At 46.7% G+C, this 26,545-nt stretch overlaps 2 protein-coding genes across 2 annotated transcripts; both read left to right on the top strand.

The window, feature by feature from the left end:
* The first annotated feature begins 373 nt into the window (after positions 1-373).
* On the top strand, positions 374-9,750 carry LOC140185168 (uncharacterized). The gene is made up of 2 exons (XM_072238571.1): positions 374-400; positions 3,253-9,750. Exon 2 carries the CDS (start codon positions 4,000-4,002, stop codon positions 5,731-5,733), a length of 1,734 nt encoding a protein of 577 aa, XP_072094672.1. The 5' UTR covers positions 374-400; positions 3,253-3,999; the 3' UTR covers positions 5,734-9,750.
* On the top strand, positions 379-17,497 carry LOC140185169 (uncharacterized). Its single transcript, XM_072238572.1, has 3 exons — positions 379-400; positions 12,930-13,174; positions 15,088-17,497. The coding sequence occupies exon 3, from the start codon at positions 15,633-15,635 to the stop codon at positions 17,316-17,318; it is 1,686 nt and encodes a 561-aa protein (XP_072094673.1). The 5' UTR covers positions 379-400; positions 12,930-13,174; positions 15,088-15,632; the 3' UTR covers positions 17,319-17,497.
* Positions 17,498-26,545: the final 9,048 nt, after the last annotated feature.

The following is a 26,545-nucleotide window of genomic DNA, read 5'->3' as shown; positions in this document are numbered from 1 at the left end:
GCTGGAACGAATGAATTTCCCACTCGGAATTAATAGAGTATTTATTATTATGATTATTATTATTCTCCAGCCCTTTATCCAAACAACTTCCCAGCTCTTTACTTCACTCCTTCCCCTCTCCCGGTTTACCCTATCACCTCACCTGCCCCACATGCTGACTCCCTCCCTTCCTCTCCAGTCCTGAAGAAGGGTCTGGGTCTGAAAGGCCGACTGTTCACTTCTCTCCATAGTTGCTGTCTGCCTCCCTGACTTTCCTCCAGCATTTTCCGTCTGTTGTTTTGGATTTCGGCATCTGCAGATTTCCTTCTGTTTGCTCACACGCGCATGCGCAGAGGTATGAGGTAACCCAAATATCGCGCATGCGCTCCGTGGTCGAGAGGCTCACAAAGACCGGTCGCAGGTAGGAGGGGTCTCCGGTGGGGAATTAATCAATGGCGTCTGAAACGTGATTGACGGGCTATTACTGTGAGCTCCTGGCGCACTGGTCCTGCACCCCAGCACAGTCCCGGTCCGTTCCCTCTTTCTCAGCCCCACGATCCGTACCCACGCCGCCAGGCTTTCGGCTGATGAGCGCTGGGCCGCCGCCGTTTCTGTGGCGCATGCGCATCGCTTTATTGTTCGGTGGCTGACAGACAGGTTTCTGGATCGCAGGCCCTTCTGGGTAAAGAGGCAGCCATGGATGATACTACCAAGCGTTGTTCCCGTACAGTCGAAGGAAATGGGAGCGAATGTATCTCCCAAACACTGCCGTGTTTCAGCTATGTAAATCCGAGGATTAGTAACTCGGAACAAAAATATAGTTCCCAGTTAATCTCGGTTGAAGAGTTTACCTTCCAGTCAGTGAAAATGTCAATTAGAGCTGTATGGAAATAAAACCTTCCGTCAGATTTAGTTCTCTCCGAGTAAATAACGATATGAAACACCTTTGCCTCGATGACAAGTGACTTGTGGCTTTTATATCACAAAAGTGCCGCAGTCCAATGAGAATAGCCACTGCCCTCCACTTTATATTAATTGGCATTGCCATCGATGGGTTCCTCACTGTCAATCAGCTGGTGGGAGGCGATCCAAATAATTAGTAAATCTCCAGGATCATACATGTGGAAACAAATTCTCTTTGTAGTGTTGTGGAGCATGACCAGAACTTGAAATAATACCAAATGACCGAGACATATTGAGCCAAGTTTTAGGTTGACTGAAGTCAGAAATAGCCCATTCTCACACAGACAGGAATACAGTCAGAGAATTTGATGGTCAGTCAGAATGTCTGATCTGTGCCTTGTTAGAAGATGATTGCGTATAGAAACAGAAATCTACAATATATTACAGGCCCTTCGGCCCACAATGTTGTGTCATCCATGTAACGTATTCTAGAAACTGCTTTGGATTTCTCAACCACGTTGCACTCTGATTTTCTGAGCTCCATGTACATATCTGTCAAAAGACTCTATGGTATCTGCCCCTACCATCATCGCTGGCAGTGCATACCATGCACCTACTACTGTCTGTGTGAAAAACCTACCTCTGACATCCCCTTTGACCCTACTTCCAAGCACCTTAAAACTATGCCCCTCGTGTTTGCCAATTCAGCCTTAGGAAAAATGTCTCTGGCTATCCACACGATCAATGCCTTTCATCATCTTATACACATCTGTCAGGTCACCTCTCATCTTCCGTCGCTCCAAAGTTCACTCAAACTATTCTCATAAGACATGTTCTCCATTCCATGTAACATCCTTGTAAATCTCCTCTGCAGTCTTTCCATAGTATCCACATCCGTCCTGTAATGAGGTAACTGTACTGTGTGGGTTTTAAGAAAGTCTTATATAGCTGTAACATTACCTTACCGATCTTGAACTCAGTTCCATGGTTGATGAAGGCCTTCTTCACAACAATGTCAATCAGCACTGCAGCTTTGAGTGTAAAACTGACATGGACCACAAGATGTCACTGATCCACCACATTGTCAATAGTCCCAACATAATATTGTATTCTGTCTTCAAATGTGATGTACCAAAATAAACCACAGCACCCTTATCTGGGTTGAACTCCATCTGCCAGTTCTGCATCCTATCTGCATCCTGCTGTGACCTCTGGAGAACTGTCCAGACTCTTCACAACACCCTCAACTTTTGTGTCATCAGCACCCTTCTCCTTCCTCATCAAGATCATTTATAAACATCACAAAGAGAAGGAGTCTCAGAACACATCCCTGTGGAACACCACTGGTCACCGTCCTCCATGCAGTATACAAACCATCTACAACCACCTTTGGCTTCTGTGGGCAAGCCAATTCTGGATCCACAAAGCAAGGTCTGCTTGGATCCTTGCCTCATTACTTTCTGAATGAGCCTCGCATGAGGAATCTTATCAAAAGTCTTACTGAAAGCCATGTACACTACATCCAATGCTCTACCTTCATCAGTGTGTTTTGTTACATCCTCAAAGAATTCAGTCAGGTTTGTAAGGCATGATCTGCCCTAGACAGAGCCATGCTGACTATCCCACGTCAGATTATGCTTCTACAAATGCTCATAAATCCTGCCTCTCAGGAGCTTCTCCAACAACTTGCCCTCCACTGAAGTAAGAACCACTGGTCTGTAATTTCCTGGCTTGTCTCTACTCCCTTTTTTGAAAAGGGAAGAATGTCTTCTAATCCTCTGGTACTTTTCCTCTCCCTATTGATGTGCAAAGATCATCGCCAGAGGCGCAGCAATTTCCTCCCTCACTTCCCACAGTATCCTGGGGTTGAGTACCCCCAACTTGTGTTGAAGTTGGTAAAATTGTGATGCCAGGATATCATATAGAAACATGTAAAATTATGGAAGGAATAGATAAGACAGAGGCAGGAAAGTTGTTCCCACTGGTAGATGAGACTAGAACTGGAGGGCATTGCCTCAAGATTTGGGGGAAGTTGGGATGGAGATGAGGAGGAACTGCTTTTCCCAGAGAGTGGTGAATCTGCAGATTTCTCTGCCCAATGAAGGAGTGGAGGCTACCTCAGTAAATATATTTAAGACAAGATTGGATAGATTTTTGCGTAGTTGGGGAATTAAGGGTTATGGGGAAAAGGCAGGTCAGTGGAGATGAGTCCATGGCCAGATCAGCCATGATCTTATTCAATGGCAGATCAGGCTCAAAGGGCCAGATGGCCAACTCCTGCTCCTATTTCTTATGTTCTCACCACAGACTGAAATCTCTCCTGAAATATTGTCCTTCACCCATTGATGTCTTTTGCAAATATTTTTACAGGTTTAAAATGGCAGAACACTTGTGTATGGGAATCTCAAACACAACAACAAATCAGTTTTGCTGTCTGGATATTTAAGGAGCGACCAAATTTATTCTTTGCAACACCAGCACATCTGGTGTTGATTCTTGGAGGTGAAGAAATATCTCATCCCACCTGGTAATGTATTCTGTCTCTGAGATGAAGTTTTCTGTTTTTACTCTGTGAAATTCACTGGAACCGGGAGCTGAGAACACTCCAGCATATGTTCACTGGAGATCAGTTCTTCAACTGCATCAATCGTACAAGGCATTCAAACATCTGACTTTCTGAATTGCCAGTGAATTGTTCGCAGTAGATATCATTCTCCTTCTCTCAGTGTGGAAAGAGATTCACTCACAGGCTACCCACAGACACGCCAGTGAGTTCACAGTGGGGAGAGGCCATTCACCCGCTCTGTGTGAGGGAGGGGAACCACTCAGTCATCCAGTCTGAAGATACGTCAGCAAGTTCACACCATAGTGAGATGCTCCACCTGTTCTGCGAGCGGGAAGCCATTCTGTTATTGATGCTAAAGGTATATCAGAAAATTCACCAGTGAGAGGACATTGACCTGCTCGGACGGTGGGAAGGCATTCACACACTCAACCACAACACAGTGACACCAGCGAGTTCACACCGAGGAGAAGCCATTCGCCTGCTCTGAATGTGGGGAAGGATTCACTCAATCATCTCAACTGAATGAACACCAGCTCGTTCACACGGAAAAGATGCCGTTCACCTGCTCAGACTGTGGGAAGGGATTCACTCAATCGTCCACACTACATAGGCACCAGCGAGTTCACACTGGGAAGAGGCCATTCACCTGCTCAGACTGTGGGAAGGGATTCATTCAGTCAAACGACCTGCTACAACATCAGTTAGTTCACACTGGGGAGAGACCATTCACCTGCTCAGACTGTGGGAAGGGATTCATTCGCTTTTCTGCACTACAGAGTCATCGGCGAGTTCACACTAAGGAGAGGCTATTCACCTGCTCAGACTGTGGGAAGGGATTCACTCACTCGTCCAATCGACAGAGACACCAGCGAGTTCACACTGGGGAAAAGCCGTTCACTTGCTCTGAATGTGGGAAGGGATTTGCTCGGTCATCTGAACTGAAGGTACATCAGCGAGTTCACACTGGGGAGAAGCCATTCAGCTGCTCTGAATGTGGGAAAGGATTCATTCATTCATCTCAGCTCTTGAAACACCAGCAAATTCACACTGGTGTGAAACCATTCATCTGCTCTGAATGTGGGAAGGGATTCACCGATTCAGCTCATCTGAAAGAACATCAGTTTGTTCACACTGCGGAGAGACCGTTCACCTGCTCAGACTGTGGGAAAGGATTCATTTGGCATTCTCATCTGCTGACACACCAGTTAGATCACACTGGGGAGAAACCATTCACATGCTCTGAATGTGGGAAGGGATTCACTTGGCAATGTCAACTGAAGGAACATCAGCAAGTCCACACTGGGGAGAAGCCATTCACTTGCTCTGAATGTAGAAAGGTATTTTCTCGGTCATCTCAACTGAAGATACATCAGCGAGTTCACACTGGGGAGAGGCCATTCAGCTGCTCTGAATGTGGGAAAGGATTCATTTCTTCATCTCAGCTCTTGAAACACCAGCGAATTCACACTGGGGAGAAACCATTCATCTGCTCACAATGTGGGAAGGGATTCACCTATTCAAGTCAGCTGAAAGAACATCAGTTTGTTCACACTGCGGAGAGGCCGTTCACCTGCTCAGACTGTGGGAAAGGATTCATTCGGCATTCTCAACTACTGACACACCAGTTAGATCACACTGGGGAGAAACCATTCATCTGCCCTGAATGTGGGATGGGATTCACCCATTCAGCTCAACTGAAGGAACATCAGCGACTTCACACCGGGGAATGGCCACTCACTTGCTCAGTTTGTGGGAAGGGATTCACTCGGTCATCTCAACTGAAGGTGCATCAGCGATTCCACACTGGGGAGAAACCATTCAGCTGCTCTGAATGTGGGAAAAGATTCACTGGGTCATCTCGACTGAAGGTACATCAGCGAGTTCACACTGGGGAGAGGCCATTCACGTGTTCTGAATGTGGGAAGGGATTCATTGAGTCATCTCAAGTCAAGAAACATCAGTTTGTTCACACTCAGGAGAGGCCATTCAGATGCTCTGAATGTGGGAAGGGTTTTGCTCGGTCATTTCAACTGAAGGTACATCAGCGAGAACACACTGGGGAGAGACCATTCAGCTGCTCTGAATGTGGGAAGGGATTCACTCTGTCATCCAAACTTGTGAGCCACTACCGAATTCACACGAGGGAGAAACTCCTCACCTGCTCAGATTGTGGGAAGGAATTCACTCGGTCGTCTGAGTTTAAAATACATCAGCGAATTCACACTGGGGGGTGCCACTCACCTGTTCTGAATGTGGGAAAGGATTCACTTAGACAACTCAATTAAGACTATAAGATATAGAAGCAGAAGTAGGCCATTCGGCCTTTCAAGGCTGCTCCACCATTCAGTCATGGGCTGATCCAATTCTTTCCAGTCATCCCCACTCCCCTGCCTTCTCCCCATACCCTTTGATGCCCTGGCTAATCAAGAACCTATCTCTCTCTGCCTTATATGCGCCAAATGACTTGGCCTCCACAGTTGATTGTGGCAACAAATTCCACAAATTTACCACCATCTGAGAAAAGTAAGTTCTCCTCATCTCCGTTCTAAACGGATGTCCTCCAATCCTGAAGTTGTGCCCTCTTGTCATAGACTCCCCTCCCATGGAGAATAACTTTCCCATATCTAATCTGTTCAGAGCTTTTAACATTCAGAATGTTTCAATGAGATTCCCCTTCCGACCACTGTTCTCCTGAACTCCGGGGAATACAGCCCAAGAGAAGACAGATGCTTCTCGTATGGTAACTCTTTCATTCCTGGAATCATTCTTATGAATCTTCTCTGAACCCCCTGCAATGTCAGTATATCCATTCTAAAATAAGGAACCCAAAACTGCTCACAATACTCCAAGTGTGGTCTCACGAGTGCCTTATAGAGCCTCAACATCACATCCCTGCTCTTATATTCTGTACCTCGAGAAATGAATGCCACCATTGCATTCACCTTCTTCACCACCGACTCAGCCTGGAGGTTAACCTTTAGGGTATCCTGCACAAGGACTTCCAAGTTTCTTTCCAGCTCTGCATTTTCAATTCTCTCCCAATCTAAGTAATTGTCTGCCTGTTTATTTCTTTCACCAATATGCATGACCATACACTTTCCAACATTGTATTTGGTCCATTCCCTGAAACTATCTAAATCTCTCTGCCAGCACTCTGTTTCCTCAGCACTACCTGCTCGTCCACCTACCTTTGTATCATCGGCAAATTTTTCCACAGATCCATTAATCCAACAGTCCGAGTCATTGACATACATCATAAAAAGCAGTGGTCTCAACATCGACCACAGTGGAACTCCAGTGGTAACCGGCAGCCAGCCAGAATAGGATCCCTTTATTCCCACTCTGTTTTCTGTTGATCAGCCAATGCTCCAACCATGGTAGTAAATTCCCTCTAACTCCATGGGATTTATCTTGCTAAGCAGCCACATGTGCAGCACCTTTCAAAGGCCCCTGAAAATCCAAGTATACCACATCTACTACATCCCCTTTGTCTACCCAACTTGTAATTTCCTCAAAGAATTGCAGTAGGTTAGTAAGGCAGGATTTTCCTTTCAGGAAACCACGCAGGCTTTGGCCTATCTTGTCATGTGCCTCCCGGTACTCCGTAATCTCATCCATAACAATCGATTCCAGCAACTTCCCAACCACTGAAGTCAGGCTTTCAGGTCTGTAGTTTCTTTTCTGCTGCCCCCCACCCTTCTTAAATAGCAGAGTAACATTTGTAATTTTCCAGTCATCAGGTACTATGCCAGAATCTATCGATTCTTGAAAGATCTTTAGTAATGCCTACAAAATCTCTCCAGCTATTTCCTTCAGAACCTGAAGGTGCATTCCATCAGGTCCAGGAGATTTATCCACCCTCAGATCCAGGAGATTTATCCACCCTCAGACCTTTAACCTTCCTGAGCACCTTCTCAGCTGTAACTTTCACTGCATGTGCTTCACTCTCCTGACACTCTTGAATGTCCGATATTCAGTACTGCAGATGTCTTCCACCGTGAAGAATCATGCAAAATACGCATTCAGTTCCTCTGCCATCCCTATCTCCCATCACAACATCGCCCGTATCATTTTCTATTGGTCGTATATCTATTCTCAACTCTATTTTACCCAGTGGCAGCCATCCTTTAGCCAAGTTTCAGGTTTGGCCACAACGTCATATTGCTAATCTAGCTGAATTTCAAGACCATCCACTTTATTTCTTATGCTGCGAGCACTCAAATACAGCTCTGTGTGGTGCACCCTCTCCAAACCTGTCTTGCTGCGTTTTGGAGGACAGGAACCCCTGAACTTGCCGGAAGGTCTGAGGAATGGAAATTAAACTTAACTGAGAAGATGCTGGGACATGAAAATGCATTTTGGACCGATGAGGCTGATGTTTGTTACTCCAGGATTACTTACAACACTATTGGAGCGACCAAGGATACCCCTTTCTGAGAGAGGTCTCGCCCGTCATCCGGTATTGAATGAACTCTGCACGTACACACAGGGGAGAAACTGTACAACTGCTCAGACTGCGGGAAAGAATTCACTCAGTCACCTCAACTGAATGAACATCAGCGAGTTCACACTGGGTAGAAGCCGTTCACCTGTTCCAACTGGGAATGAATTCACACTTTCATCTCGCCTGTCTGCACACCAGACTGTTTTCAGCAGTGAGAGGACGTTGACCTGCTCAGACTGTGGGAAGGCATTCACACACTCATCCACACTGCAGAGACAGTGGCGGGTTCACACTGTGGTGAGGGTGGTCACCTGCTCTGAATGTGGGATGGGTTTCAATCAGCCACTCATCCTTGTGTCACCCTGCCGGGCTTTGACCCATTGTTAATCGAAGAGATCAGAAGTTTGAGAGGACACAATTCACTCAAGTTCGACAATTGAGCATTAAAGGCAGTGGTTTCAGGGCAGGTTATTTTTGAGCTTTCACCAGGGGCCAGTCAACAGTCAGGATTGATTAACAAGAAGATGCCAACGTTAGGCAACAGCAAATGGAGTGGCCGATGCTGGACTGGGCAGAGTTGGAGTGGAGACTTTGAGGCTTTACCTCTTTGAGGGTTCAGTCAGGACAGCCTTCGCACAGAGAAGGCAACATTATACTGGAGGTGGAAGTTTTTTTGCCCCCTTCCTCACATTTGCTCAGTTAGAACAGTCAAGATGCCAGGCAGGATAGTGGAAAGCTCCTCTTGCGGGATGTGGGAAGGCAGGAGACCCTCCTGTGTCCCTGATAACTACACCTGTGAGAAGGGCATCCAGCTTCAGCTCCGAATAATCCACATTAAGGAGTGGGAGCTGGAACTGGATGAACTCCAGATCACTCGGGAGGCTGGAGGGGTGATAGGTCGGACATATAGAGAGGTAGTTGTAACCTGGCTGCACACCACAGGAAACTGAGTGACAGTCGCAAAGCAGAAAGGGGGGTGGGGGAACAGCAAGTGCAGTGTACCCCTGTGTCCATCCCGCTGAACAACACATATATCACTTTGGTCACAGTTAGAGACAGTGGGATGACCTGGCAAAGGAAGGTCACAGCAGGAGGGTCTCTGACACTTAGTCTGGCCCTGAAACTGAGAAGGGAAGGGTGGAGAAGAGGCGAGCTGTGGTCATTGGTGAATCATTAGCTAAGGGAACTTACTGAATGTTCCGTGGGTAAGAATGAGATTCCAGGATGGTATGTAGCTTCCTGTGTGCTCCAGGTCTGGGTTATCTCCGGCCGAGCACTCAGCTTTGCTCAGGAGGGTGAACAGTGAAGGTCGTGATCTACGTGGGTACCAATGATATGGGCTGGTAGAGTAACAAGGTTCTGCAAAGGGAGTTCAGGGAGTGAGGTGCTAAGTTAAAGGGCAGCTCGTCCAGGGCTGTGACCAAAGGTCTGTCATCTGTGCCACATGCCAAGAATAGGAAGATTTTACAATTTAACATGTGTCTAAGGATTTGGTGCAGGAGGGAGGGCATAATGTTATTGGATCATTTGAGCCCGCAAGGATTACTGTATGTACAGGAGTTTGAGTGCATTGGCGGAAGAGGGGACATCGTTGCTGGAGGGTGAAGTGGGCAGACAGGTCTCTCTCTCTCTCTCTCTCTCTCTCTCACACACACACACACACACACACACAAACATATGCAGTGGAGTGTGAGGGAGGGGAGTGAGGAGGGATAAGGGGAATGAGGAAGATGGTGTTAGGGCTCATTCACAAAGTCTCAGACTCACCCAACCGTCCCCCTCTGGAATTGGTCCCATTCCCTACCCCAGGCTGGGGGTGGGCATTGATTTGCCTTACCAACAAGAAAATGAATTGTTTGATAGCATCTGGTTAACACATTTTGATAATAAATTTACGTTGAACTTTTCAATGTTTTGTGTGTAAAACATGTACTTATGAGAAATGGTCTCAGTGAAGGTCTGAACTGGTACATTATTGGTACAGTGTCTGTGGGGGGAGGTTAGCAACACGAAAGGGTCAATAACTTCACTGGGTATTTTTTATAAGCCGCCCAATAGTAACAGGGATATCGAGGGGCAGATAGGGAAACAGATCCTAGCAAGGTGTAATAATAACAGAGTTGTCATGATGGGAGATTTTAATTTCCCAAATATCGATTGGCATCTCCCTAGAGCAAGGGGTTTAGATGGGGTGTTAGGTCTGAGCAGGAAGGTTTCTTGACTCAATTTGTAGATAAGCCTACAAGAGGAGAGGCTGTACTTGATTTGGTATTGGGAAAAGAACCTGGTCAGCTGTCAGATCTCAGTGGGAGAGCATTTTGCAGATAGTGATTTTAGATTTCGATTATGGGGACATGCAGTCCTCTTTCATTGTCATTTAGTAATGCATGCATTAAGAAGTGATACAATGTTTTTCCAGAATGATATCACAGAAACACATGACAAACCGACTGAAAAACTGACAAAAAACATATAATTGTAACATATAGTTTCAACAGTGCAAAGCAATATCGTAATTTGATAAAAACAGACCATGGGCACGGTAAAAAATCTCAAAGTCCCATCATCTCACGCGGACGGTGAACCTCCAGTGCCGCAAACTTGCTGATGCAGCATCCTGGAAGCATCTGACCACAGTCTGACTCCGAGTCCGTACGAAAACTCCGAGCCTCCGACCAGCTCTCCGACACCGAGCACCATCTCTGCCGAGCGCTTTGACCCCGGCCCCAGCAACAGGCAATAGGCAAAGCCGAGGATGTGGGGCCTTTCCCTCCGGAGATTCTCGATCACACAGTAGCAGCGGCAGTGAAGCGGGCATTTCAGAAGTTTCTCCGGGTGTTCCTCCGTGCTTCTTCACGTCTGTCTCCATCAAATCAGGATTGTGCACGGCCCCCTAGTTAACACTGATGATAATTCTATCTCCTTTAGAATAGCATTGGAGAGAGATAGGAACAGAGAAGTTAGAAAGCGTTTAATTGGAGTAAGGAAAATTATAAGGCTATTAGGCAGGAAATTGGAAACTGATGTTCTTAGGGAAAAGTATGGAAGAAATGTGGCAACTGTTCAGGGGATATTTGTGTGGGATTCTGCATGGGAACGTTCCAATGAGACAAGAAGTTATGATAGGGTACAGGAACCGTGGTGTACAGAGGCTGTAATAAATCTAGTCAAGAAGAAAGAAAAAAGCTTACAAAAGGTTCAGAGAGCTAGGTAATGTTAGAGATCGAGAAGATTATAAGGCTAATAGGAAGGAGTTTAAGAAGGAAATTAGGAGAGCCAGAAGGGACCATGAGAAGGCCTTGGCGGGCAGGATTATGGAAAACCCCAAGGTACCCCAAGTATGTGAAGAGCAAGAGGATAAGATGTTAAAGATTAGGACCTATCATGTGTGACAGTGGGAAAGTGTGTATGGAACCAGAGGAAATAGCGGAAGTACTTAATGAATATTTTACTTCAGTATTCACTATGGAAAAGGATCTTGGTGACTGTATTGATGACTTTCAGCAGACTGAAAAGCTTGAGCATGTAGATATTAAGAAAGAGGATGTGCTGGAGCTTTTGGAAAGCATCAAGTTGGATAAGTCGCCGGGACCGGATGAGATGTACCCCAGGCTACTGTGGGAGGCGAGGCAGGAGATTGCTGAGCCTCTGGCGATGATCTTTGCATCATCAATGGGGACGGGAGAGGTTCAGGAGGATTGGAGGGTTGCAGATGTTGTTCCTTTATTCAAGAAAGGGAGTAGAGATAGCCCAGGAAATTACAGACCAGTGAGTCTTACCTTAGTGGTTGGTAAGTTGATGGAGAAGATCCTAAGAGGCAGGATTTATGAACATTTGGAGAGGTATAATATTATTAGGAATAGTCAGCATGGTGTTGTCAAGGGCAGGTCGTGCCTTACGAGCCTGATTGAATTTTTGAGGATGTGACTGATCGCATTGATGAAGGAAGAGCAGTAGATGTCGTGTATATGGATTTCAGCAAGGCATTTGATAAGGTACCCCATGCAAGGCTTATTGAGAAAGTAAGGAGATAATGGATCCAAGGGGACATTGCTTTGTGGATCCAGAACTGGCTTGCCCACAGAAGGCAAAAAGTGGCTGTAGACGGGTCATAATCTGCATGGAGCTTGGTCACGAGTGGTGTGCCTCAGGGATCTGTTCTGAGACCCTTACTCTTCGTGATTTTTATAAATGACCTAATGAGGATGTGGAGGGATGGGTTAGAAAGTCTGTTGATGACACAAAGGTTGGAGGTGTTGTGGATAGTGTGGAGGGCTGTCAGAGGTTACAGCGGGACATTGATAGGATGCAAAACTGGGCTGAGAAATGGCAGATGGAGTTCAACCCAGATAGGTGTGAAGTGGTTGATTTTGATAGGTCAAATATGATGGCAGAATATAGTATTAATGGTAAGACTCTTGGCAGTGTGGAGGATGAGAGAGATCTTGGGGTCCGAGTCCATAGGACGCCCAAAGCAGCTGTGCAGGTTGACTCTCTGGTTAAGAAGGCGTACAGTGTATTGGCCTTCATCAATTGTGGGATTGAATTTAGGATCCGAGAGGTAATGTTGCAGCTATATAGGACCCTGGTCAGACCCCATTTGGAGTACTGTGCTCAGTTCTGGTCGCCTCCCAACAGGAAGGATGCAGAAGCCATAGAAAGGGTGCAGAGGAGATTTACAAAGATTTGCCTGGATTGGAGAGCATACCTAATGAGAATAGGTTGAGTGAATTCGGCCTTTTCACCTTGGAGCGACGGAAGATGAGAGGTGACCTGATAGTGGTATATAAGATGATTGGAGGCATTGATCATGTGGATAGTCAGAGGCCTTTCCCAGGGCTGAAATGGTTGCCACAAGAGTGCGCATGCGCCGGTCGTGCATGCAGCCTGGTACAGCCGTTCCGATCTATTCTTACTTTCTTCTTCTTGCTTTTTAATTTATGTTATTTTTTGTATTCTTTTTCTCACGGTAACACGTCGAAGCTGCACCCTCTCTAACATGCTGGTAGAGAGAGTTTTATTTGTTTTTTTTTTAAGCGCTGGAGATGGTCACACCCCGACACGCGGGACAGAAGCAAGGTCGCATTGTGTATTCCAGGGACCAGCTAATGCCGGCGGGTTTAGCGAGCAGAGCGGCGGAAATCCGGAGGAAAACACGCAGAGGATGCAGAGGGGGATCACAAAGTCGAGGAAAGAGGACCGGGTCGAGACAACAGAGACTTTTGGAAAAGAGGAGTTCGTGGGTAATACTGCTCCGGCTGACCGGAAGTGCTCTGAGAGCGGTAAGCATTAAGGAGTATGGAGCTTACTGATCTGGTTAACAACAGGTGGTGCAATCCGGGGCATATTACGATCGAGGAACGTGTTTGCAGACTGGATATTGAACTTTTTACTGTTGGACTTTTGCCACATTCCACCGTGATACAACACTGGGCGGCGCGGGAGATTGTTCCTGCTTTTGGCCATCGAACGTGCAGCTCCTCCCGTGGAGGGGCAGACACCCTGAGCCAATAGACTGGTCCTGGACTTATTTTCCATCTGGCATAGTTTGCATTTTGTTGTTTGATTGTTTATGGTTTTTGTATTGCTATATTTACGCTCTATTCTTGGTTGGTGCAGCTGCAACGAAACCAAATTTCCCTCGGGATTAATAAAGTATATCTATCTAATCAGGACTCAGGTTTAAGGTGCTGGGGAGTAGGTACAGAGGAGATGTCAGGGGTAATTTTTTACGCAGAGAGTGGTGAGTGCGTGGAATGGGCTGCCGGCAACGGTGGTAGAGGTGGATACGACAGGGTCTTTTAAGAGACTTTTGGATAGGTACATGGAGCTTAGAAAAATAGAGGGCTCTAGGTAAACCTCGTAATTTCTAATGTAGGGACATTTTCGGCACAACTTTGTGGGCGAAGGGCCTGTATTATGCTGTAGGGTTTCTATGTTTCTATTATTATAGTTCTACGTTTTATTTTTCGCAAAGTCTGCGCACTTCCAGGTGAGTTTGTAAATGACGCTTCCGTCACGAAGTTTCCACTCGGGATCAAATGCGCATGCGTAGAGGTCTGAGCTAATCTCGGATATCGCGCATGCGCTCAGTAGACGAGAGGCTCAGGAGGAGCGGCCGCAGGTAGGAGGATGATCCGGGTGGGAAATTAATCACCGGTGTTCGAACCACGACTGAAGTACAATTACTTTGAGCTCCGGCCACACTGGTTCTACACTCCGCAGCAGCCCCGATGCTTTCCCTCTTTCTCAGCCCCACAATCTGTACTCGAGCCCCAGGGACCTTTCGTCTGATGAGCGCTGTAGCCGCAGCCAGCCCTGCGGCGCATGCGCATCGCTGGATCATTGCACAGCGAGTAGACAGGTTTCTGGTTCCTCCGGCATTCTGGGTAAAGAGGCAGCCATGGGTGAAATTGCCAGCCTTGTCGCGGTACAGGCGGAGGAAATGCTGTGGGTGGATGTATCTCCCAACTACTGCCAAGCTCCAGCTATTTCAATCCGAGGATTAAGAACTCGGAACAAAAATATAGTTCAAGTTAATCTCGGATGAATAGTCTACCTTCCAGTCAGTGAAAATGTCATTTAGTGCTGAATTGTGGGGGGGGGGGGGGGGGGACACATTCCGTCAGCTTTTGTTTTCTCCGGGTAAATAAGGACACGAAACATGTTTGTCTTCGATGACAAGTGACTTCTGACTTTCACATCACAAAAGTGCCACACTCGAAAAACTGCTGCCCTCCCCTTCATATTAATTGGCATTGCCATCGATGGGTTCATCTCTGTCAATCAGCTCGGGAGAGGGGATCCGAGGAATTAGAAAATCTCCAGGATCAGACACGTAGTAACAAAGGCTCTTTGTAGTGTTGTGGAACATGACCAGAACTTGAAATAATACCAAAGGACAGAGACAAATTGAGCCAAGTCACAGGTTAATTGAGGGCAGAAATAGCCCATTCTCATCCAGACAGGAATACAATCAGAGAATTTTCTGGTCAGTTAGGATGCCTGATCCTAGCCCAGTTAGAAGATGAGGAGTTCATAGATAAACATAGAAATCTACAGTACATTACTAACCCTTTGGCTCCAACTTGAGGTGAACTTTCTAACATTGTGATGCTGGAGCTCATGACAGACTAAAATCTCACTTGAAATATTGTCCTTCATCCACTGATATCTTTTGCAAATATTTTTACAGGTTTAAAATGCCAGAACACTTGTGCACGGGGATCTCAAACACAGCAGCACGTCAGTTTTGCTGTCTCTGAATGGATATTTAAGGAGTGAGCAAATATTGTCTTTGCAACAACAACACATCTGTTGTCGATCCTTGGAGATGAAGAAGTATCTCATCCAAACTGGAAATGTATTTTGTGTCTGAAATGAAGTTTTCTGTTGTAACTCAGTGTTATTCACTGGAACCGGGAGCTGAGAACACACCAGCATTTGTTCACTGGAGATCAGTTCAACTGCATTGATTCTACAAGCGATTCAAATGTCTGACTTTCACCTGTTCTGTGTGTAGGAGGGGAACTGCTCAGTCATCCAGCCTGAAGATAGATGAGCAATTTCACACCATAGTGAGATGCTCCACCTGTTCTGACTGTGGGAAGTAATTCATTCTGTCATTGATGCGAAAGATATATCCAAAAATTCAGCACTCAGAAGATATTGACCTGCTGTGAGTGTGGGAAGGCATTTACACACTCAAACACACCACAGTGACACCAGCAAGTTTACAGCATGGAAAAGTCATTTTCCAGCTCTGAATGTGGGAAAGGATTCACTCAGTCATCTCCACTGAATGAACACCAGCCGGTTCACACTGAGAAGATGCCGTTCACCTGCACAGACTGCGGGAAGGGATTCACTCACTCATCCACACTTCAGAGGCACCAGCGAGTTCACACTGGGGAGAGGCCATTCACCTGCTCAGACTGTGGGAAAGGATTCACTCAGTCATCTCACCTACTGACACACCAGTTAGTTCACACCTGGGACAGACCATTCACGTGTTCTGAATGTGGAAAGGGATTCACTCGGTCAAATCACCTACTGACTCACCAGTTAGTTCACACGGGGGAGTGGCCATTCAGCTGTTCTGAATGTGGGAAGGGATTCACTCAGTCATCCACCCTTGTGAAGCACTTCAGACTTCACACTGGTGAGAGGCCGTTCACCTGCTCAGACTGTGGGAAGGGATTCACTCATTCAGCTCAACTAAAAGAACATCAGTTAGTTCACACTGAAGAGAGGCCATTCACTTGCTCAGACTGTGGGAAGGGATTCACTCGACCATCTCACCTACTGAGACACCAGTTAGTTCACACTGGGCAGAGGCCTTTCACATGCTCTGAGTGTGGGAAGAGATTCATTCAGTTATCTCAGCTGAAGGAACATCAGTTTGTTCACACTGGGGATAGGCCATTCATCTGCTCTGAATGTGGGAAGGGATTTGCTCGGTCATTTCAACTGAAGGTACATCAGCGAGTTCACACCGGAGAGAAACCGTTCTGCTGCTCTGAATGTGGGAAGAGATTCACGCAGTCATCCACACTTGTGAAGCACTATCGAATTCACACTGGGGAGAAGCCGTTCACCTGCTCAGACTGTGGGAAGGGATTCACTCAGTCAGTTCAACTAAAGAAACATCAGTTTATTCACACTGGGGAGAAACCATTCACCTGCTCTGTTTGTGGGAAGGGATTCACATGGTCATCTGACTTGAAAGTTCACCAGCGAATTCACACTGGGGAGAAGCCGTACACCTGCTCAGGTTGTGGGAAGAAATTCACACGGTCGTCTGACTTACAAGTACATCAACGAGTTCACACTGGAGAGAAACCATTCACCTGCTCAGATTGTGGAAAAGAATTTGCACGGTCATCGGACTTGAAAGTGCATCAACGACTTCATACCGGGGAGAAACTATTCACCTGCTCCAAATGTGGGAAGAGATTCACTCGATCTTCTCACCTACTGACACACCAATTAGTTCACACTGGGGAGAAACCATTCACCTGCTCAGTCTGTGGGAAGGAATTCATTCGGTCATCTGACTTCAAAGTGCATCAGCGAGTTCACACTGGGGAGAAGCCGTTCACCTGCTCTGAATGTGGGAAAGGATTCACTCGGTCTTCGCAATTGAAGGAACATCAGCGAATTCACACTGGGGAGAAACTTTTCAACTGCTCAGACTGTGGGAAGGAATTCAGTTGGTCATCTCAACTGAATGAACATCAACGAGTTCACACTGGGGAGAGGCCATTCACCTGCTCTGAATGTGGGAAGGCATTCACTAGTTCCACTCAATTACTGACACACCAGTTCATTCACACTGGGGAGAGGCTGTTCACCTGCTCAGACTGTGGGAAGACATTCACTCAGTCATCTCAATTGAAAAAACATCAGCGAGTTCACAGTGGGTAGAAACTGTTCACCTTCCTCAGATTGTCGGAAGAGATTCACTCAGACATCTCACCTAACGACACACCAGACTGTTTTCAGCAGTGAGAGGACGTTGACCCGCTCAGACTGTGGGAAGGCATTCACACACTCATCCACACTGCAGAGACAGTGGCGGGTTCACACTGTGGTGAGGGTGGTCACCTGCTCTGAATGTGGGATGGGTTTCAATCAGTCATTCATCCTTGTGTCACCCTGCCGGGCTTTGACCCATCGTTAATCGGAGAGATTAGAAGCTTCAGAGGATGTGATTCACTCAGGTTTGACAATTGAGTATTAATGGCAGTGGCTCAGGACAGTACTTATTAAAGCTTTGAGCAGTGGCCAATCAGTGTACAGGATTTATTATCAAAAATAACTTAATGTTAGGCAGGAGCAAGAGGAGTGGCCCATGTTAGAGTGGACAAAGTTGGAGCGGAGACTTTGAGGTTTCAGTGAGGAGAGCCATCAATCAGAGAAGGCAAAATTATGCTGGAGGTGGAACTTTTTTTTGCCCCCTTCTTTACATTTGCTCAGTGAGAACAGTCGAGATGCCAGGCAGGATAGTGGAAAGCTCCTCTGGCAGGATGTGGGAAGGCAGGGGGCCCTCCTGTGTCCCTGGTAACTACACCTGTGAGAAGGGCATCCGGCTTCAGCTCCGAATGATCCACATTGAGGAGTTGGAGCTGGAACTGGATGAACCCCAGACCATTCGGGAGGCTGAAGGGGTGATAGGTAGGACATATAGAGAGGCAGTTGCACCCAAGGTGACAGCACAAGAAACTGGGTGACAGTCAGGGAGGAGAAAGGGGTAAAACAGTGAGTGCAGTGCACCCCTGTGGCCATCCCCCTGAACAACACATATATCACCTTAGATGCTGTTGGGATGGGGGGATGACCTCACAAAGGGAAGTCACAGCTGTAGGGTCTCTGGCACTTGGTATGGTTCTAAGGCTCAGATGGGAAGCGGGGTAGACTAACAAGGTTCTGCAAAGGAAGTTCAGTTAGTGAGGTGCTAAGTAAAGAGACAACTCATCCAGGGCTGTGATCTCAGGACTGCCATCCATGCCATGTGCCAGGAGTAGGAAGGAGAAACAGTTTAACACGTGGCTAAGGAGTTGGAGCAAGAGGGAGGACATAACATTTTTGGATCAATTCAGCCCACAGGGATTGCAGTGTGCACAGGAGTGTGAGTGCGTTGGGGAGAGGGGACATCGTTGATGGAGGGTGAGTGGGCAGGCAGGTCTCTCTCTATCTCACAAACACATGCAGTGGAGTGTGAGGGAGGGGAGTGAGAAGAGGAAGGGAAATGAGGAGTTTGGAGTTAGGGCTCCTTCACAAAGTCCCAGACTCACCCAGCCCTCTCCCTCTGGAATTGGTCCCATTCCTGACCCCAGGCTGGAGGTGGGCATTGAGTTACCTTGCAAACATTTTGTGAAGTGTTCGAAAGCAGCTGGTTAACACAGTTTGATAATAAATTTATGTTGAACTTGTACATTGAAATGTATTGTTTGAGAAACATGTACTGATGAAAAATGGTCTCAGTGAAGGTCCAGGAGTGGAAAATGAACCGGTGTTCAGCCCCATTGCTCCGTGCCAGACAAGAACCTCTATCTGAGTCTGTCCCGTCTGTCTGTGCTTGACACGCCTCCCTCTAAAGTTTCCTCTTTCCGTCGCTATCCCAGTGTCTTTTATTTTCCTTCACAACATCATTCTCCTGCCTTCTCCCCATAACCTTTGATGCCTTTACTAATCAAGCACCGGTCAATATATGCTTTAACTAAACAGGATGACTTGGCCTCTGAGCCGTCCATGGTAATGAATTCCACGGGTCCCTCCTCTCTAAATGCATGATCTCTGGTATTAGACATTGTGGCACAGAAGGTTAAAAATGTCAGCTATCTACTCTATCGAGATCTTTCGTAATCTTATCAAGTTCTATCAGGTCACCCTAAGCCTCCTCCACTCCAGAGAAAACAGCCCAAGTTTGTCCAAACTCTCCTCACACAGTAGCTCATGATTCCAATCCACACAACATCTTGGTGAACCTCTTCTGCAATCTCCTCATTGCTGCCCCAAACACCAGTGGCGTAATGGACTTCACGTAAGTAAATGGTGGATTGTTGATTAATAAGGGTGTCAAAGGTGACCGCTAGAAGGCAGCAGCGTGGGGTTCAGAGGGAACATCCAATAGCCGTGATCGAATGGTGGAGAAGACTCAATGGACGGAATGGGTATTTCAGTTTCTACTGAATTGTTGTATAGTGTTGAGATGGCGAAGCGGTGGGGAGTAAGGTGCGGGTGCAGGTAAGAGTGAGTGTCCAGGTAGCAGATGGCGTTAAGCACCTTTTCACCACGTCTGGTAACCAATAACAATTAACTCAGAGTGGATCAGTCATAAGTGCCTTTATGTTTCCTTGCAGCAAGGGAAGACTAGCACTGCCCAAATGCTGGTAATAGCTTTAGCAAAAAGAAACAATACCATCACCCCTTTGGACACAAGTTGAAGGACAGGGTGCATTCTGTTGTCTGCTGAAACAATGTTTGGCATTCTTCCAGTCACACAGCTGCGGTACTGCACTCAAGTGCTCAGGTACCATCAGCATCATGTTGCACGAAGATTTTTAGCAAAGCACTCTTATACAGTACAGGTTCCATTTTGTTACAGAAAGAAATGCCATTTTGGTCCGACAAGTGAAGTACGTTTCCCCAGTGGTGGAGAAGCATTCCTTTACACCCCCTTACGTCACTCCCCATTTCTGTTCACACCCCCGATCCTTCACACCTCACCATCTGTGAAAACCCTTACATCACTCCCCATTTCTGTTCACACCCCCGATCCTTCACACCTCACCCTCTGTGAAAACCCTTACGTCACTCCCCATTTCTGTTCACACCTCACCCTCTGTGAAAACCCTTACATCACTCCACATTTCTGTTAACACCCCCGATCCTTCACACCTCACCCTCTGTGAAAACCCTTACGTCACTCCCCATTTCTGTTCACACCTCACCCTCTGTGAAAACCCTTACATCACTCCCCATTTCTGTTCACACCTCCGATTCTTCACACCTCACCCTCTGTGAATACCCTTACGTCACTCCCCATTTCTGTGCACACCCCCGATCCTCGTGGTGCTCACCATCTGTGAAAACCCTTCTTACCCTACACCCATCGTCATTTTGTAACCCCGCCTGACCCCTACACCATTTACCATCCCTGTAAAGCCTCCACCATCCACACTGGCGCAATAGCTGACAGCTGACCTGAGAAGGACACCGACCGTGGCAGGTAGCAGGGCTCACAAAACACACTCACACCAGCTGACATTTTTTATAACCCGACCGATTTGCATGGTTATCTTGTCTAAACCGCTTCCTACCTTCCTATCTTTACCTTACCCCGCTCCCCCCACTGATCTCCCTCCTGGAACATATCCTTGCCAGCGAGGGAAGTTCCACACGCTCCCATTTACTTCCTCCCTCAGCTCCATTCTGGCTCAGAAACAGTCCTTCCAGGTGAGGCAACATTTTTAAATTGGGTAAGAATAGGATGATGCGGCAGATGAATGTGTGGCTGAGGAACTGATGCAGGGGCATTGCATCAGATCTCTGGGTCATTGGGATCTCTCCTGGGGATGGAATGATCTGTACAACAGGACGGGTTGTATCTGAACCTGGCGGGGTCCAGTTTGCTCGTGGGCAGGCTTGTTAGAGCTTGTGTTTAAAATAACTTGTCAGGGGGATGGGAACCGGAGTGTGAGTGCTGGGGATGAGGTAGTTGGTTGGCAACAGAGATAGTGTGCAGTGACAGTACTAGCAAGCAGAGGCTGATGTCAGGGCAAAACTGCAGTCAACGAGATGAGTTGCAGCATTAAAGTGGGATAACATCGATAAGGGTGATGAATGCAGGACTGGGGGTGTTATGTTTGAATATGCACAGTGTACAGAATAAGAGAGGTGAACTTTTAGCACAGTGTGATTTGTTTACATCTCCGTACCGTGGCTGAAAGAAGATTATAACCCGGAGCTAACGTCCAAGCAGACACGTTGTATCGGAAGGACAGGTAGGTAGGCAAAGGGGCGGGTGGCTCTGCTGGTAAATATGAAATCAAATCATTACAAAAAAGAGGCGGTACAGGATCGGAAGATGTAGAATCTCTGTGGGTAGAGTGAAGAAACATTAAGTGTAACAAGACCCTGAGAAAATCTATATGCAGACCTCCAACCGTGGTAAGGATGCGGTCTATAAATGACAACAGGAGACAAAATGCATGTCAAAAGGGCTATGTTACGATAGTCATGGGGGTATATCAATTAGAAAAATCAGGTTAGTGTTGGTTACCAAGAGTGGGAGATTTGTAGAATGCCTACGAGATGTCTGTTTCGAGCAGCTGCTGGTTGAACACACTGGGGATCAGCTATTCTGGATTGGGTGTTGAGCGATGAACTGGAACAGAGTGCTGATGAAATCTCAGAGCACACTCGATGGGCCGAATGGCCTGATTGTGCTCCTATATCGTGTGGAGTTCTGGTCTAACAGAGCCCTGCAATGCTGAGTGACCAGGATTCAGTGTGAGGAACTGCTGCAATATCTGCAGAATCTGACAATTATCTCTCGTCAACTCGCAACTGGATTTAGTCACCATCGTGTATAAACAGTTAACAGACAGCTGACCTGAACTTCCTCCCTGGTGTGAAGTTGCTGGAGTTTCAGCAGATGGGATGACTGATTAAATCTCTTTCCTCACTCAGTACAGAAGTATGGCCTCTACTGATTGTTAACTCGCTGGAGCCTCTCAAGGTGGGTTACCTGAATGAAACTTTTCCCACGCTCCGAACAGGTGTACAGCTGCTTCCCCCTGCGTGAAATGGCTGGAGCTTCAGTCGCTGAATTAACTGATTGAACCCTTCCCACACTCGCCGCTGGTGAATGGGCTCTCCCCCGAGTGACCGCTCCGGTATTTCTGCTGATCGGATGTTTGTATGAATCCTTTCCCACACCCGGAGGTGAACGGCCTCTCCCCAGTGTGAACTTGCTGGTGTATCTGCAGGTACAACGTCCTCGTGCATCCGTTCCAAAATGAGAGCCCGTGAATGACGTCCCACCACTGCCAACTGACTGGCCGTTCATCTGCTCAGATCACGGACGTGTACACATATTCGGGTTTCCTTGTCACAACTGTGTGCTGTCTTCTCCAGCATCTCCTGCTCCACATTCGAGGACTGAAGACATTCAATTCCTGGTGAAGTGACAGACACAGCAGAACTGATGTACTGTTGTGTTTGATATTCCCACACAGACCCTTTCCCTTTTCCGCACGGTCAAAATTCTGCAAATGTCAATGGATGGAAGACAGCTGAAATGATTTTAGTCTTAATGGTGATCTCTGGTATCAGACTGTAATAGCAAGGTTCAACACTGGTAGGAGGAGGAATACCTCATCTACTACATCTGCTGACCCGTCTGACAGTGACTGCAGGTCAGGGTAGGAGACAGAGGGAGAGACTACATCTGCTGACCCGTCTGACAGTGACTGTAGGTCAGGGTAGGAGACAGGGGGAGAGACTACATCTGCTGTCCCGTCTGACAGTGACTGTAGGTCAGGGTAGGAGACAGGGGGAAAGACTACATCTGCTGACCCTGCCGGTATCAGCCCCAGGGTACTGAAGACCTGTATGATCCTGCTGTCTGGGATTTTGCAGCACCATTACAATCTGAGACCAAAACCAGGGAAATGGTTATTGATTTTAGGAGGAAGAGGACTGTGACGAGTCCTGTATACGTTCTGGAGGAAGAGGTTACTGTGGCGGAGGTGTACAGTTACTTAGGGGTTCACCTCAGCAAAAGACACGACTGGAAAACCAACACAAAGACTGTTTAAAAGAAGGGGACGAGCAGACTCTATTTTCTAAGGAAGTCGAGATCCTTGAATGTGTGAGGAAGGTTGGTGCAGATATTTTACCAATCTGTTGTAGCCAGTGCAGTCTTCTTTGCTGTTTTCTGTTGGGGAGCAGCATCGGTGTTGGTGATGCAAAAAGACGAAATAATCTGATCAAAAAGGCTGGATCCATCCTTGGCCAGAAGCCTGACTCTTTCGAGTGAGTGGTGGAGTGGAGGTCACTAAACAAACTGTTATCGATTATGAACAATCTGTCAAATCCTCTCCATGACCTACTGAACAGGCAGCAAAGCCCCCGACCCCTTTCGAACAGACTCAGTCAACTCCGCTGCAACCAGAGAATGCTGAAAAGAGCATGCTGTCCAAGTTGCATGCCATCTCGGTCAATGTCTCCCATCCACTACATAATGTACTGGGTGGGCACAGGAGTACATTCAGCCAGAGACTCATTCCACCGAGATACAACACAGAGCGTCATAGGAAGTCATTCCTGCCTGTGGCCATCAAACTTTACAACTCCTCCCTTGGAGGGTCAGACACCCTGAGCCAATAGGCTGGCCCTGGACTTATTTCATAATTTACTGGCATAATTTACATATTACTATTTAACTATTTATAGTTTTATTACTATTTATTATTTATGGTGCAACTGTAACGAAAACCAATTTCCCCCGGGATCGATAATGTATGACTATGACTGTCAGTGTTTTGTAAAGTTGACCTGTAACTTTCTAAGACGGGTTTGGTGGTGCAGACGGATTTGACGATTCTGCTGATTTGGAGAATATGAGGGAGCACATGGATTTAGCTCAGAAATGGGTGTTTGTCAGCGAATATTGCGGTGTATGCGGTTTTGAGGGTGGCGGCGGATGTGGGGGCACACTGAAAATGGATGTGCTCACCGATTTCAGGGTGCATACGTATTTGGGTGTTCCTGTGACTGTTTGCAGAAATTTGGGAATGATGGCGGCTTTGAGGGTGCACACGGATTTTGGGGAATCGGTGGTTTTGGAGCATGCTCATGGATTTGGGGGTGCACATCTATTTCAGGTTTCTCACGGTTCAGATGTATGACGACTCTAAAAGTTATTTTATGAAGAGATACTTCAATAGTCAATGGAGTTTGGACTTTGAAATTTGCTCTTGCCCTTTTCCCAGGTGGAGGCAGCTGTTTTGTGAACTATTCGAAATGATTCTTGTTCTGGGATAATCCAGTGTGCATGCTGGAGTGTCTGCTGATTTGGAGCTGTGACGAATCTCCGGGTTTTTTCATTTGTACAGACATTAATAGTAAATACAGTTTGAAGTTTGAAATCTGTTCTTAATGTTTTATGGTTCAGGCAATCATTTTGTGAAATGTTTGAAATGAGAGTTCGAGAGCATCTGCAGTTTGCAGAGGCAAATGGGAAGGGAATGAACGAAGGGGGATAAACTGAATTCGAAGTATACGGACAGGTGTACAGTCAGGCAGGGTCAGGCAGAGACAATGAGTCTACACACACACAGACACAGAAACACTCTGACACACATAGACAGACAAAAAGACAGACAAACACACACAGACACACACGCACACGCACAGAGACATACAAGCACACACGCACACAAACCGCACCCCACACACACCAGAACAAACACACACACACACACACACACACACACACACACACACACACGCACACAACTACATTTTCTTAACCGCCTCTCCAGCCCTCCGCCATGTTTTCTGACATATGCGGGGTGATAAGATTAAAACATAATCTCCCGTCCACACTAGACTGCTGAGTTTGCTGGCCATGTATAAGGGTGAGAGTTTGGTCCCAGACGAACCCCACAGGCAGTTTCATGGGGAACCTCTCGGTAGAATTCCTAAAACACAATCTATATCAAGAGTAATAGTGGGTGATTCAATACATTTCATAAGCTACAATGACATAATTTACTGCAATATTGTGTGTTTGACAAATGGTTCCTTTGAAGTACATATTTACAGGGGAAACACGTTTAACTGATGAGACACTTCGGAAGGTTCAGCCACATTTCTTGGGGCAAACTAACTCTCACAAATGATCTAAACATGATTGCTTAAATTAATCGCAATCTGTCACCGCGGGGATTGCACCTGCCTGATGTAATCAGTTTGTAAGTACTTTAAACATGCTTATTTTTAAACCTGTTGAAATCCGTCCCTGTGGAGTAGCTGAATGGTATTAAAAACCCCAGGAATATTGTGCCACAACATTTCATTCCGCGAAATCGCTTGTAGCATAGGGGCTCAGACACTGGACAGAGTAAATGTCTGCAATGTTAGTTAGGTACGAGAGTGTGGAGAAAATATTGTACGTGTTCATTGCCGTCATTGGAGTTCCTGGTGAGTGACAGAGCAATTCCTGTTTGGTATTTCTGTGTGTTAACCATGCGAATCTGTTTATGATCATTTGACGAGCTTCTAACTTGATGATAATTGCACAAATATCCGTCAGAAATATCGATCCTGTCAGTTCAACATTCAGATTTTCACATTTAATAACAAGCGGAACTAAACCTCTGTCTCTCCTCAAACTCAGGGTATCGACTCGAATGTTAGTCTTGCCTTTAATGTCAGCTTGTCTAGAGTTGTCCCTGTTTTGACGACGGGCAGCTCTGCTGAAGGTGAGATTGTTGGGGGGGGGGGGGTTACATCGTAGAGCTCACTGTTTCTGAGTTATTGATCAAAGAGAAAACCTGGTCCCGTGTTTTACGTCTCCCCCTAGAATCTCTCAGAGTCGGGTTTCACTGTCTATTGGTCAACAATCGGGTCTTATCACAGAACCAGTGGCTACGCATCTGCTCACGAGTGTTATCGAATTCATCTGTGCTGTAGAATCAATCCATTAATGGAGCCCGTCAGCCTCTGATTACAGAGTTATTTCTACTTTCCCTCTACGACCCGTCATAAATTGGGGGACAACTTCGGCCTGATGAAGGATCCCACCCGAAACTGGAGTTTGTTCAATTCCATGTCTGGTGCCTGACATGCCGAGTTCCTCCAGTATTTTGTGTGTGTTCTTCACTTCTGTATTCATTTTTGGCTGCACCTGATGCTGAGTTTTCTGAGGACAGCAGGTCAGAGAGGGTGTGAGCCGTGTCTGGTGTTAGATTAGCATTCACAGACTCCAGCACTCCTGATCACTAGCTGAAACCCGATCCCGTGTTAATTCCCGCAGAATGGGTTCAGTAATTCCCAAACTCTGTTCCCTTTCACCAGCGAATTTAGTGGCGATTGTGACCCTGTCCCGGGGAAAGTGCGGCCTCTCTACCTGCACCACT

This window comes from Mobula birostris, chromosome 20 (assembly GCF_030028105.1).
Source record: "Mobula birostris isolate sMobBir1 chromosome 20, sMobBir1.hap1, whole genome shotgun sequence".
NCBI classification, from domain to species: Eukaryota; Metazoa; Chordata; class Chondrichthyes; order Myliobatiformes; family Myliobatidae; genus Mobula; species Mobula birostris.
The sequence above is the reverse complement of the archived record's forward strand: the minus strand, read 5'-3'. Positions and strand labels throughout refer to the sequence as shown.

Excerpts from the sequence above, each read along its gene's own strand:
- LOC140185168 (XM_072238571.1), top strand. The coding sequence starts at position 4,000 with ATGCCGTTCACCTGCTCAGACTGTGGGAAGGGATTCACTCAATCGTCC.
- LOC140185169 (XM_072238572.1), top strand. The coding sequence starts at position 15,633 with ATGGAAAAGTCATTTTCCAGCTCTGAATGTGGGAAAGGATTCACTCAG.